This window comes from Corythoichthys intestinalis, chromosome 17 (assembly GCF_030265065.1).
Source record: "Corythoichthys intestinalis isolate RoL2023-P3 chromosome 17, ASM3026506v1, whole genome shotgun sequence".
In the NCBI taxonomy this organism is placed as follows: Eukaryota; Metazoa; Chordata; class Actinopteri; order Syngnathiformes; family Syngnathidae; genus Corythoichthys; species Corythoichthys intestinalis.
This window is the reverse complement of record NC_080411.1, coordinates 30,611,877-30,626,111: the sequence shown is the minus strand read 5'-3', so window position 1 is coordinate 30,626,111 and position 14,235 is coordinate 30,611,877. Positions and strand designations below refer to the sequence as shown.

Sequence of the window (14,235 nt, the reverse complement as noted above, 5' to 3'; positions counted from 1 at the left end):
AGGTTCAGCCTACGCCTTCAGGGTTTGAACGCAAGCTCGCATACATGCACACTATTTATACAACGCCACACACATACAACCACACACAAAGGTCACGTGAGGGGAGTGGCTGGGCTTCATTCCTTTAAACAACACTCAAAGTAATCGTGATGTGGCAAAACCAGAAGGTGTCTATCCAGATTCGGTGCATAGAAAGCTATCAACAGTCTTTTAGATCAGTGTTTTACAAAATGGAGTCCGGGTATCCATCCAGGGACGCGAGCCTCAACTTGGGGGTCCGCAAGAATTTGTATATAAATTATTATGTTTAGGGCTAGCCAATATAATACTATATTTTAGTGGAATGACAAGATAAAAATATATATCGTTGACCACCGAGTAGTCCGTTTATGCGACAGCATTGACAGTCTGTGAGGAAAAATGATCCCCACGAAGCTAGGAGGTGAGATTTTTCTTCAATCTGTTTTTGTAAACAAATAATTTGAGGCAGCCCAAAATAGATATCGGTAGCAGCAAACAGGCCAATAACAGAAATATAATAAGCCAATTACTCCTCATTACCATTGCTTCAGGCCAATAAAAAGATATTGATATGCATTTGAAGTATCATCACAGTTTTTTGTTTTTTTTTAACAAAACCATTTATTTCTTCACTTTTAAAAGATTGAAGTAAGATAATAACATTTCACTTTCACCTTGAAAAAATACTTTGTAGCTATTTCAGTTTATTCACACATCATTCAAGGTACATTCAATACATGGTTATATACAACCCCTAGCAAAAAGTATGGAATCACCAGTCTCAGACATCACTCGCTCAGACATTTTATCATTTAGAACAAACTCAGAAAAAAAATAATGAATTACCGTATTGGCCCGAATTTAAGACGGTGTTTTTTGCATTGTAATAACACTGAAAAAGAGGGGGTCGTCTTATATTCGCGGTCTAGATATTACACCCATTCAAGACGCTAGATGCCGCCAGATATCATTGAAGCGATGTTCTGTCATGACAGATCTCAGCTACTCTTTTTAGTTTAACCAGTTTGCATTATTTTATTGCAATGTTTTTCCTTATTCAGATTTGTTTCAAGACTATAGTTACAGTTAGACTTTAATTTGATGGTTAATGCAGTTATTGCAATTTTGTTGTTTTATCACAATAGATTGGTTTATTTACATTTCAAAAACCAGATGCCATTCATTTACAAATGTGATTGCACATTAGTTTACATATTTAAATGTTCATATATGAAGATTTGAATGAGGCAAAATAACATGCTTTTTCTCTCAAATATATAGTTATAATCATTTGTTTCGGATGTACTGTAATTATTTTCTGTATAAAAATTAATTTGGTGTTCAAAAAGTCTTTTTTCAAGCTTGAGTCTAGAAAAAGAATGGGTCGTCTTATAATCAGGGCTGTCTTATATTCGGGCCAATACGGTAGTTTAAAAGTGCAACTCTTTAGCATTCAGAAACACTAAAAGAAATGAATAAAAAACATTGTGGTGGTCACTAAATGTTATTTTTACAGAGCAAGTGCAGGGAAATACAGTATATATGGAATCATGAGAAACAAACAAAGAAATAACATTCAAAACACATCTCTAGTATTTAGTGGCACCACCTCTGGCTTTTATGACAGCTTGCAGTCTCTGAGGCATGGACATAATGAGTATTCTTCATCAATTTGGTGCCACCTCTTTTTGATTGCAGTTGCCAGATCATCCTTGTAGGTCGCAGCCTTGCTGTGGACCATTTTTTTCAATTTCCACCACAGGTTATCAATAGGGTTGAGATCTGAGCTATATGCAGGCAATGACATTGACTGGATGAGTCTTTCTCCAAAGAATGCTTTAACAGTTTTAGCTCTGTGGCATGATGCATTGTCATCTTGGAAAATGACAAACATTTTCAATTCAATGGATAAGAAAGCAGTCTAAAATTTCAATGTAAACTTGTGCTTTTATTGAAGATTTAACCACAGCGATCTCCCCAGTGCCTTTGCCTGACATGCAGCCCCATATCATCAAGGACTGAGGGAATTTTGATGTTTTCTCCAGGCAGTCATCTTTGTAAATCTCACTGGAACAGCACCAAACCAAGTTCCATCAAGTTCCAGCATCATCACATCATCGATGCATCATGCCACAGAACTGAAACTGTTAAAGCATTCCTTGGAGAAAGACTCATCCAGTCAATGTCATGGCCTGCAAATAGCCCAGATCGCAACCCTATTGAAAACCTGTGGTGGAAATTGAAAAAAATGGTCCACAGCAAGGCTCCGACCTGCAAGGATGATCTGGCAACTACAATCAAAGAGAGTTGGCACCAAATTGATGAAGAATATTCATCAAGTCCATGCCTCAGAGACTGCAAGCTGCCTCTAAAGCCAGAGGTGGTGCTACTAAATACTAGATTTGTGTTTTGATTGTTATTTCTTTGTTTGTTTCTCATGATTCCATATTTTTTTCCTCAGAATGGAGTGATTCCATATATATTTCCCATGACTTGCTCTAAAAAAAAAATTAACATTTACTGGCCACTACAATGTTTTTTATTCATTTCTTTTAGGGTTTTGAATGCTAAAGAGTTGCACTTTTGAACTAATTCATTATTTTTTCTAGCTTTTTATCTGAGTTTGTTCTACATGATAAAATGTCTGAGTGAGTGCTCGTCTGAGACTGGTGATTCCATACTTTTTGCTAGGGATTGTATACTTTAGCCTTTTAGCCTCAGAAGGTGGTGGCGGTGAAAAATTAATTTAGTTAGATCATTGAACTCAGACCATGTTAGAGCACATATAACTTTTTCTGTAGTATTTCAAGCTTTTTTAGATGAATTGTAAATGTGTTGCACTATTGCAAATGTGGTACTAATAAAGATTTATTCAACACTTTCCCCCTGGAAAATAGAAATAAAATAGAGCTAGAAAGATAAACATATACACCTTCTGGTATAAATTCCCTTTGCCACAACAACATAACATTTACATTTAACGTTCCTTTAGCACCACCCATAAGCGATTAAAAATCGTAAGTATCTAATTAATAGTCCAACAAATTTTTGATTTATGTCAACCCCGAACACTTTAGTGGTTTCACCTAACGATGACATTTGACCATTATTCAATATTCATGTTACACGTCATTGCCACCACATTTATAGACATTATTCAATTAATACTACTGTTTTACCAAGAGCAACACAAGTGATGATATAGACAAGTCCTAAAATTGGCAATATTTCTTGACGTAGCATGAGCATCTTTAGCATGATTAGCATTGAGATTAAAAATATTAGCATTACCTAGCTTTTAGGTGGGCATCCTTGTTGCTGCTGCAAGCTTCGCCTTCAGCTTCCGTGGCTACGTCGTGATGTTCAGAACAGAGACGGATAGCATTGATGCAACGGAGCACAATTTTGCTTAAAACGTTGATCAGTGTGATTCCTGATAACTGTTTGCGGCACCATGGTACTATCTATTATAGATATTAGATATTTAAAAAGAACAACGAGATGTTTGGTCCGCGCTGTGAGCTAAACTGCTCGAACGTCGTCGTGTGTCCGCCATTTTGCGTCGGGGCACATCGATAATAACACAAAGTCAGTAGTAGGAGTGGGAACCTCTTGGTATCTCACGATACGATACGATTTGCGATACCATGGTACTTTGCGGCACCATGGTACTATCTATTATAGATATTAGATATTTAAAAAGAACAACGAGATGTTTGGTCCGCGCTGTGAGCTAAACTGCTCGAACGTCGTCGTGTGTCCGCCATTTTGCGTCGGGGCACATCGATAATAACACAAAGTCAGTAGTAGGAGTGGGAACCTCTTGGTATCTCACGATACGATACGATTTGCGATACGACGCTCACGATAATGATGATCTGACAATATGGCAATACAACGATTATCAATACATTGGTCAGGAAATCATTCTAGGGTATTCTACAAACAACTAACAAACAGAAAAACAAGCTTCTGCTGTAAATTGGAATGAGTTTATCACTAGTAGACATCCAATCCATTTGAACTGGGAGGGTGGCAGTGAATGATTCGCTGCCATCCCTCCCACTTCAAACGGATTGACCATCTATGGCTGTCAGTGGCAGCCAATGCCAGGCAATGAGGTAATTTTGGGCCCTTTAAGGTCATTTACCCGTTGATTTTCAGTTACTTCCTGTTGATTTTGGGGTATTTTATGGGTCGCTTCCTGTCTATTTTGAGTTACAGAACAGGAAGTGACCTGGGAATCACCCAAATGAATAGGCAGTGACTCAGGAAATGACCTGTAAATGCCCTCAAATGAACAGAAAGTGACCTGTAAATGCCCGAAAATCGGACAGAATGACTGAACGCTCTGGTTTTGAATGAATGAACGTTCCCAGTCTAAATGGACCGACAATGCAGCCAGTGTCTCAGAGTTAATTGAGTCACTATTATGGTGGAAAATTTTGGTAGCAACTTGTTGGTTCATTTTTATTTATTTTTTTAGACATTGACACCTTTTCAAACAATATTTCAATTCTTGGCAGGAGCATATCGATAACCTTTTGGGATACAAAGTATCACGATATATCACCATGGGTGGAGTTTTACTTTTGGAGCAGGGAGGGCACAACATGTTGATGACCCCAAAACGCAGGGTCAGCAATAAAATTAACTTACAAGAATATTTATAATAATAAGTTGACAACGAGCTTTTTCCCCCCATCATTCTTGAGGGGAATTCTAAATCAGGCTGCTTAGGCAATACTTTTCGCCCGGCGGTGTCGTGCCAATGTAGTTACCCAAGTCAAAAATTGTATCTCTTGGGCGGAGCCATATGGAGGTAGATTTGTGTCTTTATTATTAAAAAAAAAAAGTTGCTTCAATTAAAAAAAAAAAAAAAAAGTTACTTCAATTAAAATATATATTTTCAACCAAAAAAAGTCACTTCAATACAAAAAAATGTGCTTGAATGCAAAAATAAACTCAAAAGACAAAAAAAAATGCATGTGAAAGATATTTTTCTTTGATTAATCTTTATTTTTATTTTTTTAATTGAGGTCAAGTTTTTCTCTTTTTTTTGATTGAAGTAATGTTGATTTGTGTTTGGGTCAAATTTTGGCTAGGACATTTTTCTCTATTATTCAATCAAAAAATAAGTTGCAACAAAAAATATATCAATTTTCCAAAAGAAAAATCCCTTCAGTAAAAAAAAAAAAAAAGAAAATTTTCAATAATAGAAAAAAAATTTTGAATGCGAAAAAATATTTGAACCTTGCATTTGAACCCTTAATTTTTCATTGAAAAAGTTTTCTTTGATTGAAGCAATCCTTTTTGTGTTAGGCCATATTATCATTAGGACATTTGTGTCTAAATCGTTCAATCCCCCAAAAAGTTGTTTCAATCACAAAAAAAATATTTTTAATTAAAGAAAAAACACATTTTTTAAAATATTTTTTTGTCTTATATATATACACGTATATATTTTTTTTTAATTATATGCAAAGCAAATGACTAAGGTGCTCGAAGAATAATTTCAACCAATTATAAAAATGTTGTTTTGTTCATTTCATTCATTTTTGTTGCAGTTTTATTGCTTTACAACTTTTATATATATTTAGGAAAGTCAATTACATGCAATGAGACTTTTCGGCCACCAGGGGACACCCCCCAGTCAATAGACCGTGGCTTTAAATTGCTGAATTTTCAACCGATTTCCAAACGGCTTTGGTTTTCATAAACGTCAGCAATGCAATAAATTAGCTGGTTTGTGAAAAATAATTATATATCTTTTAACATCCAGCCAGAATCATAGCCATGTTAATCCAGTAATGTTTATCATAAACGAAACTGTAAGTCAAGAGCTGCCGATGCAAGATGGCCACCAGTCGCTTACGCTGCCGACTCCACCTTTAGCCATCTAGTCTTATTTATGTGATACCTTTGGTCCCTACGACGTGGCTGCAGTCGAACCGTTCACGTCAAGGTCTGAAGGCGGCGCGCTGGAGCTTCACGCTGACCGAGTTTTTTGTATTTGCCAACAGGAAAACTTTTGAAATGTTGCAGATCCCACTCATTTAGAATTTAATGTTCTGAATTCCAAGGAAGGTTTCAAGCAAAGGTAGGGGTTTTAGCATAAAGTAGTGTTAAGGTTTTTCATAATCCTGTTAGAAAACACATCATAGCCACAGTACAGTACATCAGTACACTGATGCCTGTACCAGCAAGATCAGTACCAAAACTCAACAAATCCAGAAAAATTCTGCTGGATTTGTTGTTTTGGTATTGGTCTTGCAGGTACATGCATATGATGGATTTATGAAGAACCAAGCTGGATTTGTTGTTTTGGTAGCGGTCCTGCGGGTACAGACACCATCATATGATGGAATTCTAACAGGGCATGGTTTCAACCAGGGGTGGGACTATTCCTTTCTTCCAAACCATCCTTCATCCTTGTATCCTTACCTTCCTTCATATATCCTTGTTGCCTTCGTTCACCTCATACTTTCATACCCATACATGAATAAATTCCATTAATTTGACAAATACAGTGTCACACGAGGTATGTTTTAATAAATTGATTAGTATGATATGCAGGAAATCTACCTAAGTTGTGTTTTTTCCCTTCTAACAAACATACATTTATGATCCAACTACTGCATGCACAATGTAAATACACTGCTCTCATAAATTAAAGGAACACTTTGTTGCTTCAATTTTTGTGAGCAATATATATTAACCAACCCCAACATTAAAAGCATCCATTGAGATCCAGTACAAGGATTGTAGATTGTTTTAACATTTTCCAGTAGGTGTTCAAGGAAAGTATCCATATTAAAATAGTAGTGCAAATCCACTGCATCGCATTGAGAGCTCTAAAACTGAAAAACGAAATTACCATAATATCAGAACATGCTCTTGGTGTGATGGAGTGCCATGACCACAACAAAGAACAGTGAAATATGGTTTACTTAAATGGGCAAACAACACCCTGTATAGATCACTTTTAAGTGAAAGACAAGTGCTCAAAGTATTTAAGTATACAATTGTGAATTCATAAGACATCTGATAATTAAGAAAATAAGGTTTAAACACAAAAAAGTACACCACTTATGAGCGCAGCTATTTTGTGAAGTTAGTTATAACCACGTGTAAGTATGACTGACGTCATGAGGAACAGTGGGCAATCTGGGAAACTCACATTTGTTTGGCTAAAACAATACCAGTCTTAATAAAATGTCTGCCCGCATGTTGGGTGGCTGGATCCTGAAAATAATGGTTTATTTATATATACTGTATATATATTTGACATTTTTCTCCTAACGTATCAGACCAATGCGGATCAATGAGATTCTTTGTTTTTAATTGACCAACTCCTTACAAAAAATGTGGCCCTATATTTATCAGTTAGGCATGTGCCTATAACTGGTTTAAAAATATACCATGGTATGAAAATGTCAAGGTTTCAAAACTGCAAAAGATTTCCGTCATACCATCCCTAAGGTATTAGCTATTTTTTATGCACAATATGCAGGGAGAAATCCCTCGCTTGCAGATGCAGGTCTCAACCCTCCCCCACTGGTTGTTGCTCAGTGTGAGTGAGTCAGCTGTGCTACACGATGGCAGAGGTGAAAATCCTGAACTTTTTCCCCCATCGAAGAAAACAAAATCGCGGGTACGGGAATACTTCGGCTACATAAAATTTACAGACGGCTGCGGCTTAGAGGGGGGCCAACCAACATGTAAAACTTGTGTGCGTAGGGTGGCTGCTGAAGAGGCAATACCTCCAATATGATTTCGCATTTTTACAAAGTTAAAGGTCTGTCAAAGGTAACTGTAATTTAATTTCATTTAAAATATTTCAGTTATTTATTTTTTTATTTTTTTATTTTTTAACTTAAATTTAAATTTGCTTATACGTTTGGAAAAATAAAATCCTTTTCAATGGAAAAAAGTTTGTTTGTTTTTTAAACCCTGATATCTCTAAGTAACACATTTTATAGCTGTATTCGCAATACCATGATACCGTGAAACCGTGACATTTTTGCTTTAAGGTTATAATACCGTCAGAATCTTATACCGGCACATGCTTATTATCAGTATGAGTGTAGAATGCTTAGTTTGTCATCTGTTCTGTTTTACATAACAGTTAAAGACTCTTGAATCGGATGTTTCCAGAGGTCTTCCAACCATATTTTTTACTATTTAGAAACTACTGGAGCTGCGTGGCGTTGCCCTGGTAGCAGCCAGGACATGCCACCTTGTCCTTCGACAGGTAGAGCATGGGCTGGATGCTACTGCTAAAGTCCATCAGACCAAAAGCTACATAGTGGATGTAACAGCGGAAGACATCGGGCGAGAAGTAGTGCTGGAAGGGAAAGAGTGCCACGGGCGGGAAGTAGTTGAAAACTATGATGGCGAGGATGATGAGCACCATCTTGAAGGCTCGCTTCTTAACCGGGTGCATATCGTCCCGACCCGGCCCAGATTGGCGTAGCACCCACAGGATGGCGATATTACAGAACACCATGAAGGCAAAGGAGGCCAGGATCATGGCGGTGAAGACCTTCTCGAAGTTGATGATGCGGTTTACACACTTGGCGGCGGCGTAGGCCAGCGTGATCAGCCACACCAGCACTGCAAGGCCAGCCCGGTGTTGGCGGTCCTTGAGTTCAGTGAAGGTGATGGGGTGCACCACAGCAACATAGCGGTCCAGGCAGATGCAGGAGAGGAAGAGCGGTGATGAGTCCTTCATGCCGTAGAAAAAGCGCAACACGTACCAGGTACTGCTAGTGGTGAGGAACACAATATTGGCCAGCTCAAGTGGCGGGATGAGGCAGAAGAGCACGTCCAGCACAGCTAGATGTAGGATGAAGATATCCGAGGTGGATGAGTCACCCTTGTTCTTACGGATGAGCCACAGCACCATGATGTTGGCTGGGATGCCCAGGAACATGTTGATGAACTGCAGTCCCAAGTACCAAATAAGCACGGCCGGCATGTCGCGGCAGCCCTCGTACACAGTGTGCTCCCAAGACGTGGCATTGACGGGCCGCTGAGAGATGAACAGTGCCGATGAGTTTAGGAAGAGGAAACTCATGGTGCAGAGAAGGGCACAAGCTCTGTCACAGGGTAGAAGATTGAAACCATAAAAACAAACATAACAAAACAAGGGCCTAGTTTCATTGAAATTAGTTGTCATAGTAGTGGTAGTAGTCGTCATAGTATTTGTATTTATTACTGGTGCACGATAATTATTGGTCCGATAATTATCGGTCCGATAGTAGGAATTATGACATCATCCCGATAAATCTAATAACATTTATAATAGGACCGATAATATGTACTGTTCTGGCTTTGCAGTTTACACAATAGTATGGGAAATCAGTTGACCATTTGCGGGGCATTGCTCCCACCTGCTGATCAGAATAATTCAATGCACCTATTTTTTGTTACAGTAGTTTGGTTTAATCACTTACACATTGCGGTGTCTAGCGGTAGCATTGACAGTCGTGAATGCTTTCTGTTACGTTTCCGCCTCGGAAATATATGTAAGGATTTTATGTTTACTATTACATATGGATGTGCAAAATATGTTTACTTCTGTGGTGAAGGGTCATCATATGTACAGAACTTCATAAATTGTGTTATAGAAGCCAGCCAATGCTTTAGTAGCTCAAGCTAGTGTGCTATGCTATACATATAATAGTTGTGTATATAAGTTTTTTGTGCAGTTTGTTGTATATTGAGTATTGAATATGTGTATTTTTCTGTTGTACTTTCACAATATTGAGACGAATGTCTTCCTATAAAAGCAAGAAAAGACCAAGCCTTGTGGTTTATGGAAGTGCATTCATTCTAAGCTGGCTGTCGGGCAGTGCAGAATTGAAACGCACTGTTTTGTTCATGTCATTTTGAAAAATCTGATGAGATCAAAGGCAAATCTATGTTGAATCCACTACTATTTTTTTTAAACTTCCAGGTGTTCTAAAACTCAGGTTATACATTTAAAAAATTATATATTTGTTATCGATATCGGTATCGGCTTTGAGGAGCAGGAAGTTATCGATATCGGTTTCAAAAAATGGATATTGTGCACTCCTGGTATTTATCATGTTCACTGACTGCTGAGCAAAATACATTGCTTTATCAATGTGACCTACTAAACTGGCTCTTATCATTATTACACTGTTTTGTTTATCATTACCCTAATGCCCTGTGTCAATAAAAACCCTCACCTGTCATACAATATTCACTATGTCACCTAATACACATGTAACTATAGTCATACCATATAAACAGTATGTGCAGGACTAAATCACAGTAACATTTATAAAAGTAAGTTTTAGGTAAAATGTGTGAGCCAAAGGGTACTTTCAGCACTTTTAAGATGAACCCATGTTCTGTAAAATAACCTTCCAATTACCATGTTCTGTAAAGTAACTTTCCAGCATATGAAATCACTGTGACGCTCCTCTTACCTTGAATTAATATCGAAATAAATTGTCCCTGCAGCTCTTCCCTCCTGCTCTGACTGATCCTCAGCTTCCTTTTTATAGTTATATGGTAACTCATTTGTGTGCGTTTGTAGGTAATAGTAGCTGCACAGCGCTTTATGAATTGTTTGCAAGTCTTCCTTGACTGTGTACATACAGTATTTGAGGGTAACATGTTCACTATAACAAATAGACATATTGTACATGCATGAAATATATGACATTACTGCTTAGAATCATTAAGTGGTGTGATACAAGGTGGGAAATTTTCCTTGAAAAGAATTTTCCATGCTGCTTACCCGATTTCTAAAATTATTATTTTAATTTTAAAAAATAAATAATAAAAATGAAATGAAATATTCTGTTTTGTCTGTCCTCTTAAGCACGTTTTTCTGCCCCTTTTCATAATAAATTCAATTTTATAACATTTCAAACTCCTATGTAGCACAGCAAAATGATAAACTGGTCCAGCAATAAGGTGTATTTAGATCTGGTACAATACCGCAGGTCCAAGCAGCTGAAGATAAAAAAAAAAAAATTAAAAAATAAAAAAAATAAATAAATACATATTTTTTTATTGTTGCTCCTCCATTCTAACCCTATATTTTGTAATTCTGAATTGCAGTCATTTTTTTAATAAGTTGTCAATATTATATATTTAAAAAAAAAAAAAAAAACTCAATTCACAAGCAGTAATACAGTAATGAATATAATGTACTCTGGCAAACTTTTTTTTTTTTTTTTTTAACCATTTATTATTTTAAAAATGTTTATTATTACAAATCCTAATCCTATATTTTGGAATTTTAAATGTCTCTTTTTTTTAAATTAGATGTCAATATTGTTACTCAATTCGCAAGCAATACAATAAACTAATGATGACTAATTTACTATGACAAACCATTCAAATATATATATATTTTTTTTAATTTAAAACCGCAATTATGTTTTTAGATAGTTCTTTAATACTTAAGACTCAACTCACAAGCAGCATTAAAAAATGATTGACTCACAAACCATTTCAAGCGTATATCTCATAATAGAACAAAATGGTTTTTTTTAATGATTTGAAATTTTATAGGGTTTTTATTTGTAAAATGACATTATTTTTAGTTCTTAAAATATTGCGATTTTACCAAATGCTAAATTCAACAGAGATAATAATAACTTATTTTTATTGCACCCTTCGAGTAATTATATCTACAAGCGTTGTTAGACTACCAGTTAAATCTTTCTTTCATTCTCTTACCTATTCGAAGAATCTGCTATTAAAATTGAGTCGTCTGTATCCTGAGCTTGAGCCTCACCAAATGATTGGAAAACTCCTGCTCAGATGAGGCACCAACACTTGAAGGATGCTGTTGCCATCCCGTCATCCAATGAGAGTGTCTGGAACCAGCCACCATGTGTCTTTGGAGCTCTTGAGGACACACCTTTGCAGAGTTTTAAAATTACACTAGCTTAAAACAATGGCATATGAGTGAAAGTGTAAAAATGAGTCCGGTGGTAACAATGACTAATTTAAAAAAAAAAAAAAGGAAATCGTAGTGATGGAGGTTTGTGAGGCGCATGAGGTTCAACGTGTCGTGGCACGCCATCATCCATTCAACACCGATTGGCAATGATGCAACCAAGCAATGTGGGGCCTGACGGAAAATTGACGCCAGTAAACAAGTGATGCAACGGTGCACAAAATCGCTCATGATTCAATTTGCTGTAACACTTTAGAGAGTGTTACCACTGTACTCGAGTTCTGTATCTGTATACCTACGTACCTATGGAATAGGAGCGCTTTTGTCACCTCTTATCTATTTACTCACAATTCCTTGGAAACCAAATCTAGTGTGGGTTCAACCAAACAAATGCTGTGGGTTCTTTGTTTAAAACATGAGCAGAGTATGTTTTACCTTTAGTGTTTCTTTTTAGGTAGATGTCTCCGTGATAGGTCTGGGTTTCCACGATACAACAAAACAATTCCAAAGCATGAAAGCATACCATTTCTTTCATATAAGTGGCATTTCCATTCAATTAATTTCAGAATTGTTTACATTGTAGTCCCTACAGTGTTTTCATCAGCGATGACGGTATCGAAAATATTTCGTCGACGAACAATTTTTTCATGACGATGACGAGCTTAAAACGTGTCTTGGGCCACTAAAACATAACAAGACTAATGCTAGTTTTTGTCTGACGAGACAAGAACAAGGTAAAAATGCGCCATAGTTTCAGTCATAAGTTCACAATGTGTGATATTTTCTTATTATATGTGTAGCTAGCCTGCATTGTTCATTTAATGTGTTCACTTAACACAACATGCTTAGCAACTTCAATAAAATATGTCGTTAATTAGTTGGATGGACTCTTAATTGTCTCCTGTTGTCTTCCAAAATTACAACTGGGTGACCGCGGCTTTAGGTGTTCATTCACGGCCGACAAGCTTGGCATTGAAGAGACAGGACACAACACTGTACCCTCCTTTGTTTCGTTGAAAAAAGTGATTGTTTTGGCCACTCTGGTGCGCTTTTTTGTCTTTGTGCCGCCTTTCCCGCTTGCATACCAAGCGTCCGACATTAAAAAAAATCTTCCGACAACCCCCCGCCCCCTAAAAATGTTCTCCTCGGATCTACACAATTCACGTAGGTCACCCTTTTTGACTTCAAAATGGCGAATTTCGCCGAAAGGTGAGAGATTTTCATGCCTGTAACTGGCATTGAACAAGTCACTTACTGACGCCTATGGATGTCCAATACATTTTGACTGGGAGAAGCTGGCAGCGGTTCACCAAACAGAGGGATGCGTTTTCTTAGTTTGTTGTAAATGGTAATAAGTTACTGAGTCGTCACTTTAAAACAGTTCCTTTATAACCCTTACATGCAAGGACCCCCCCCCCCCCCCCCCCCCCCCCCCAAAAAAAAAAAAAAAACTTCAATTGTGGCCCTGGGAATTATATTTTTTGGGCCCAAGCTGTTGTTTCTCACACTGATTTAATATGATGAATAAAAACACAAAGTCTGATGTCTTGTCACCCTGTTTGCTCGTTTTTATTATTTTACATTTCATTCATAGTTGAAGTACTTGTGATAAAAAGCTTAAGGAGTAAAAAGTTTGAATCACATTATGTACTTTAAGCAGCAAAAAATAATAAAGCAGACAACACTACGTAACTATGTTATATGCAGACATCCCAGAAGTACCATACAATTCCTGTATTACACTTACAGCTTATTATTGTTTTACTGCCCAGAAAAAAACGAAATAGTTCCCGTGTAAACATATTGAAGGACTACATCTTTAGCAACATATCTTTAAAGGATCCACACTGTCGCTTAGTTGAAGAAAAAAACAGGAAGTATATCATAAAAACTGTGAATACTTCTTCCACTTTTACCTCCACATACAAACTTGCAAGCTTCTCTTCTCCACCTCTGGATCGACGTCACATTAACTTGAAGGCTGACCTCCACCCACCCCACCATCAGCTCACAAAACAAGACATTGAACATGCTAGTAGTATATAGAAACCTTCATGTTTAAACTTTTAAAAAAAACACTCCAACCAGAGACTCAGTGTACGATTTGAGAGATAAGGAGAAAAAGGGAAACTGGTCATATTTTTAGATGAAGGGATCAAATTTATAAAATGTAAACAGAAAGTACCGATTGTTGTTTTCAATGGAGTAACAACCCCCGTATATTCGCAGTGTGCTATTCACAAATTCACCTACTTTGAGTTTTTTCT

The 14,235-nt window shown here is 37.0% G+C and overlaps 2 protein-coding genes across 3 annotated transcripts in view; both read right to left on the bottom strand.

The window, feature by feature from the left end:
* Nucleotides 1-3,509, bottom strand: part of LOC130905853 (PH and SEC7 domain-containing protein 1) — a 39,141-nt gene extending 35,632 nt beyond the window's left edge. The window contains exon 1 of one of the 2 annotated variants that reach the window (XM_057819590.1): nt 3,313-3,509. The gene's annotated coding sequence lies outside the window, so the exon portion shown is untranslated. The remainder of the gene's footprint in view (nt 1-3,312) is intronic. The other variant, XM_057819589.1, reaches the window with a different exon arrangement.
* Nucleotides 3,510-8,212: 4,703 nt separating this feature from the next.
* On the bottom strand, nt 8,213-9,100 carry hcar2 (hydroxycarboxylic acid receptor 2-). The gene has a single exon (XM_057819872.1). It carries the CDS (start codon nt 9,098-9,100, stop codon nt 8,213-8,215), a length of 888 nt encoding a protein of 295 aa, XP_057675855.1.
* Between the last annotated feature and the right edge of the window lie 5,135 nt (nt 9,101-14,235).

What these genes read in the sequence shown, in the direction of transcription:
- hcar2 (XM_057819872.1), bottom strand. Translation starts at nt 9,100, where the DNA reads ATGAGTTTCCTCTTCCTAAACTCATCGGCACTGTTCATCTCTCAGCGG.